The sequence below is a fragment of the Oncorhynchus mykiss genome, chromosome 9, assembly GCF_057628025.1.
Source record: "Oncorhynchus mykiss isolate SJ-2025 chromosome 9, ASM5762802v1, whole genome shotgun sequence".
In the NCBI taxonomy this organism is placed as follows: domain Eukaryota; kingdom Metazoa; phylum Chordata; class Actinopteri; order Salmoniformes; family Salmonidae; genus Oncorhynchus; species Oncorhynchus mykiss.
Genome location: NC_143030.1, coordinates 50,881,609 through 50,887,608, shown reverse-complemented (window position 1 = coordinate 50,887,608; position 6,000 = coordinate 50,881,609). Strand labels below are relative to the sequence as shown.

Below are 6,000 nucleotides of genomic sequence, written 5' to 3'. Positions count from 1 at the left end.
AAAGTAAACATGTAACCATTTTTACATTTTTTTTCCGGTTTGAGTTGATCTCTACTGTTTACTGTCCCTTCACTCTTTTTAATCCTCAATTTCATTTCAAAACCATTGAGAATGAGTTTTCTCAACAACAAGTCTGTTAAAAACTTGAAATTGAACTACTTTATTCCCTCCCCTGCTTGTCTCTCAAAATGCTTTAGATGTATGCGAAACATTAAGCATTTAAAAGCAAATCAATCAAAATATCTTAAGTTACAGTTGTGACTGAAATGGAACGTTTGAAGCTGCAATCTGCAAAACACAACTTCTTTTGACACATTTGCTGCAGATATGTTGATCAAATGTGTGATGCACTGTACTGTATGTACGAACTCTGTTGCATTGGAAGGGAAAAAATGCTGATGTTTGTTCTTTTCAACATGATCAATTACCCTCAGACCTCAGAAGCAGGTGTTTAGTCATTGCAGCTGTTTCCTGTATTTGTAGTATTTTATTCCTCGCTTAAATGAACGGAAGAAATTAGGGGTAGAATGTGGCGAGGCGAAGAGAAGGATATAAGGAAGTGGGGGAAAGCGAGAGAGCAGAGGCTTCTCCAGGAAAACATTCCTATGGATCTTTCTTATAGAAATGTATCGTAACATACAGTACATGTTTCTCTGTCCTTTAGAGATCAATATTTCATGTACATTTTTTTTTTAAAGTTATTATTTATTAGAAAATAATCATGTCAGATTTACACAGTACATTTCTATCGAACACATTCTATATTTTGCCCCAATTAATACGCTTCTAGTCATGCTCACTCAGCCACTAACACATGAGATCCAGAGGACTGTGACACTGACACATTAACACTGCAGGACAAAAGCCAGCTGCAAGCTACACCAGACAAAGCCTCAGCCTGAGTAAGGAGAATTCGTTTGGGAAGTGGTGACTATGCAATGCTCTTTGTTGTCCACCCTATATTTATTTTTCCTTCTTCAAGAAATTATTCTCTCACCAGATTCACTCACAAGGATTTAGGCCGTAGCAGATGTGAATTCTGCTTTTCTATACTGTCAGAGACAACGAGCTAAAACCTCGTAAGGGAAAAGTCCATGCGGCTGACACCAAAAGTCCATGCAGCAGCACTACCCCCCCCCCCCCCCCCCCCCATGGTTTCCCTGGACTTGGTACAGTCCATTTAAAAAGGTACTTGTCATCTCCCAGTGCTCTGTGTCCTTTCAGCAGTCAGCTGCAGGGAGCACATTTCACAGAGGGAGTGCCTGCTCTCTCTCTCTCACAGACACACTCTTTCTCTTCCTCTCTCTGTTCCTCTCTCTCTCTCACACACACACTCTCTATCTCATTCTGTTAAAGAACTCTCTCTCTCTCTCTCTCACACACACACACACACACACACACAGTCACACTCGCACATGCACCACAGAGGATAACAGTTACACAGAACATTTCCCCTTAGCTAATTTGAGGAAAAGGACACACTGCTTCTGAAGGATTTTACTCGCAGTTTTTTCTTAAGAAAATAGTCTAGTAAAGCAGTGCGGAGGAATACAACCGAAAACACGATACAGTTTCATTTTGTTCCTGGACATGGTCAACTTGACAACAGCATGACACCCTCCTGTTTGGATTCCCTCCTCAGGCCAAAATCCTGAAAATGATGGATGACGACAAGCAGCTGGCCCAGAGGATCGAAGGAGCAGTCCAGTCGGCCAGCCAGGAGGTGACCAACCTGCGCTCTGAGCTGACGGCCACCAGCCGCAGGCTGGCCGAGCTGGGGGCCGCAGACCGGGAGCGTGACCCCCCAATAGAGAACCACCAACAACAACACATCCGCCACCACCACCACCACCACCATGGTAACAGAGACGGACCGAGAGAGAGTGTGTGAGAGAAGGAAGAGAATGAGTGTGTGTGTAATTGTCTCATCTGTATGCTGCTTCACGTGTGTGTGTTTGTGTGTGTGTGTGTGCTTATATGGGTGAAAAAGCCTTGACTCGCAGTTTAAGAGAGAGTGTCTGTGCCTTTGAGGATTTATAGTATGTGTGTGTAATGTTGGTGTTTGAGGGGGAGAAGGAAGGAGTGACAGTTGGCTACAAATGGGATGGACCAGAGAGAGGAGTGGGGGTCCTTCCACTGTTTGATGTCCACTCACATCTCCCCCTGTGCTTCAGTAGGTCCCCTCAGTGTTAAATAATTAACCCCTCCATTTGAACCCTGGAGAGCAGGAGTGGTGCACTTTGGAGGGGTAGTGGTGGCACTCTAGCTGGTTCAATACATTCCCCAAGCTTGGCAATGGATCTCTCACTCTGGTGCAAGGGGGGGGGGGGGGTTGTGAGGGTTGCTGAGGGTTATTGTTTCCAAGTACTGTTTGAATGGCTGCCCATGCTGCAGAATGTGTGTGTGTTTGCCCTATCTTGGCTTTGTTTACGGTGTGGCTGTGTTGAGAGCATGTGGGTGCGTTGCTATGTCCCATCCACCCCTCGAACACACACGCTCCTGCTGTTTCCTTGCCTGGAAGCTACAGTAGCAATGAACTCTCCCTGAAGGAATATGTTCCATCATGCTTTTGGCAGTGTTCTGTAGGTCAGACTTTCCACTCGCAGTCACAGCCAGTTCCCAAAATCTTAGTGAACTGAAAGACAAAGTCTGTTACATGGTGAAAAATGTGTCTTCATTGTCCTGCATTAATATTTTGGCTATTCAATGGAACAAGTCTTTATTTTTCATTGCCTGAAGTTTTGATCAAAGTTTACTCACCGTGTGTGGGTGGTGTGTGTGTGTGTGTGTGTGTGTGTGTGTGTGTGTGTGTGTGTGTGTGTGTGTGTGTGTGTGTGTGTGTGTGTGTGTGTCTGTGTCTGTGTCTGTGTGTGTGTGTGTGTGTGTGTGTGTGTGTGTGTGTGTGTGTGTGTGTGTGTGTGTGCGTGTGCGTGTGCGTGTGTGTACACTCTGGCAGTGGCGAGGCACACACCCGTTGACACAGACTCCTCTGCGCCAGCCTGGAATGCTTTGGTCGTGTGTCAGCATTGTTTTGAATGGACTCTGCTGTCACTTTGTTATTCAGTTATTTCTGCCAGCTCGTGTGTGTGTGTGTGTGAGGTGGATCTGTGTGTGTGGGAGGGAGAGGAATACATGCGTGTGTGTGTGTGTGTGTGTGTGTGTGTGTGTGTGTGTGTGAGTGGGAGAAAGGTGCCTCTGAAAGTGACAACAAGCATTCCGCCGGGCGAGTTTAAATGGTGATGTCACCCTCCCTCATAGAGGCCTCACCATAGAAATGGACTCCAATTGACTTGAATGGGAATGTCTCTTCACTGCTCAGCTGAGAGACCACAAGCATGCTCATTTATTAAACAGAAATATGATTACTGGGGATTTTACTCACAATTAAACAATACCTTTCGGAATTCCTGTTAAAATCTTGTATAGCAGTTAAAAACGTCTCCATGTGCGGGACAATTAAATGGTTTTAGTTAATTTGATTGAGTATTACTGTTGAAGGGGGCGATAATATTGTGTACATGGACTGGTGTCTCTGTGTCTTAACTCTTCCCTTGCCCTCTCTTGTTCTCCTCCAATCTTCCTATAATCCTCTCTTCCCAGCCTGAGTTATGAACATTGGTTGGTGAGTTGTGTAAAAAGAACAATGCCAGGGGGTTTAATTCATCACTAGTTATCGCAGTGGGGAAGGAAGTGTGTCGGGGAGACTGTTTGTTCACTGTGACAACCCTGCTAGCCAGCTAGCGCCTGGGGATTCACTACTGCACACTGCCACCTTTGCATGGGTCCTCCAATTCCATACACATACAGTATCATACAAATGTGGATATTCTATGCCGAACAACGGTGAGTGTAGTGATACATATAATGAACCTGGAATCATAAGGACTTAATCAAATCAAATGTATTTATATAGCCCTTCTTACATCAGCTGATATATCAAAGTGCTGTACAGAAACCCAGCCTAAAACCCCAAACAGCAAGCAATGCAGGTGTAGAAGCATGGTTGCTCTGAAAAACTCCCTAGAAAGGCCAAAACCAGGCTATGAGGGGTGACCAGTCCTCTTCTGGCTGTGCCGGGTGGGGATTATTACAGAACATGGCCAAGATGTTCAAATGTTCATAAATGACCAGCATGGTCAAATAATAATAATCACAGTAGTTGTCGAGGGTGCAACAAGTCAGCACCTCAGGAGTAAATGTCAGTTGACTTTTCATAGCCGATCATTGAGAGAATCTCTACCGCTCCTGCTGTCTCTAGAGTGTTGAAAACAGCAGGTCTGGGACAGGTAGCACGTCCGGTGAACAGGTCAGGGTTCCATAGCCGCAGGCAGAACAGTTGAAACTGGAGCAGCAGCACGGCCAGGTGGACCGGGGACAGCAAGGAGTCATCATGCCAGGTAGTCCTGAGGCATGGTCCTAGGGCTCAGGTCCACTGAGAGAGAGAATGAAAGAAAGAGAGAAAGAGAGAATTAGAGAGAGCATACTTAATTTCACACAGGACACCGGATAAGACAGGAGAAATACTCCAGATATAAAAGACTGACCCTAGCCCCCCGACACATAAACTGCTGCAGCATAAATACTGGAGGCTGAGACAGGAGGGGTCAGGAGACATTGTGGCCTCATCCGATGATAGCCCCGGACAGGGCCAAACGGGCAGGATATAACCCCACCCACTTTGCCAGAGCACAGCCCCCACACCACTAGAGGGATAACTTCAACCACCAACTTACCATCCTGAGACAAGGCCGAGTATAGCCCACAAAGTTCTCCGCCACGGCACAACCCAAGGGGGAGCGCCAACCCAACCTAATATGTGTTAAGATCTGTATGTATATATGCACAAACATGTGCACGGACGCAGACACATGCACATGCACGCACACACACACACACACACACACACACACTCACTCACTCACTCACTCACTCACTCACTCACTCACTCACTCACTCACTCACTCACTCACTCACTCACTCACTCACTCACTCACTCACTCACTCACTCACTCACTCACTCACTCACTCACACACCTGGGGGGGGGGGGTTGCCTCCCTCAAGACGTCATTGGACTAATTTGGGTCGGCTGCCTGGCTGCTTAGTAGCTGGAAGAGCATTCACGGGCACCTTGCCCTGGTTCACTATACTCTGCCTCGCCTGCTCTCTGAATAACCTGCTGGAGGTTCTCTGGGGTACAATAAAACAAAAATATATAGAACTCCCGCACACATGATTGTACCTAAACTTCTTGTCAAAGTTTCTTTCAGAAACGTTTCTCAGAACTTCGGTGTATGTCTGCCTTGATTGTAGCTTTTCAAGCGTTTTCAAGCATGGCATTTTTGACTAAACCCCCCCGAATAAATGCGGACTGAATAAATATTCACTCGACCGTATGACACCATCTCAGTGTTGTTCAAGCCTTTGCTCTGATAGGCTGTGACGATGGACTTCCTTGTGATTCATAGCCAGCCTGCTTTGAAAAAATATCTTGCCAACTATTTCTTAATGTGAATCGGAAACTCATTAAATACTTGTACATGTTGCCACGGCAATTAGTCATCTTGAGGAACGGAGTAGAGCATATCTTGAAGATAAATAAAGAAACAGTGCAAAGACATTTTCATCTTCCTAGAAGGTGATCAAAGCAGAATAAGGCGTATTAAATCATTTAGTGTAGAGGAGTGGGTGTCTCTGTAGAGGATCAATGGTAGATGCTAATGCTAATACTATAGAGCTGCTATTCTGCTCACGAAAAGGCTTTCTTTTCATTGTTCATTGGTTATTTAACATGATTCTAATGATAGCTGGCCCCGCTGTGCTTAGTGAAACATGAAGCGTAGGCAGCAACAGGCTATAGGAAATTTAGTGAAAAAAGTTATTGTAATTGCTAACGGTGTTAGCATTAGCTGCTATACTGTAATTAACCTGACAGATACATCAGAGAGAGAAGGGTGATTGGTTGAAAGAGGTTTTAATTGGTTGTTGCTTGACTGACTGTG

The 6,000-nt window shown here is 45.4% G+C and overlaps 1 protein-coding gene across 2 annotated transcripts in view; it reads left to right on the top strand.

The window, feature by feature from the left end:
* The first annotated feature begins 1,194 nt into the window (after positions 1 to 1,194).
* kazna (kazrin, periplakin interacting protein a) overlaps positions 1,195 to 6,000 on the top strand; it is a 231,593-nt gene continuing 226,787 nt past the window's right edge. The window contains exon 1 of one of the 2 annotated variants that reach the window (XM_036988141.2): positions 1,195 to 1,859. In XM_036988141.2, coding sequence (XP_036844036.1) covers positions 1,658 to 1,859 — 202 coding nt within the window. In that variant the 5' untranslated portion in view covers positions 1,195 to 1,657. The remainder of the gene's footprint in view (positions 1,860 to 6,000) is intronic. The other variant, XM_036988140.2, reaches the window with a different exon arrangement.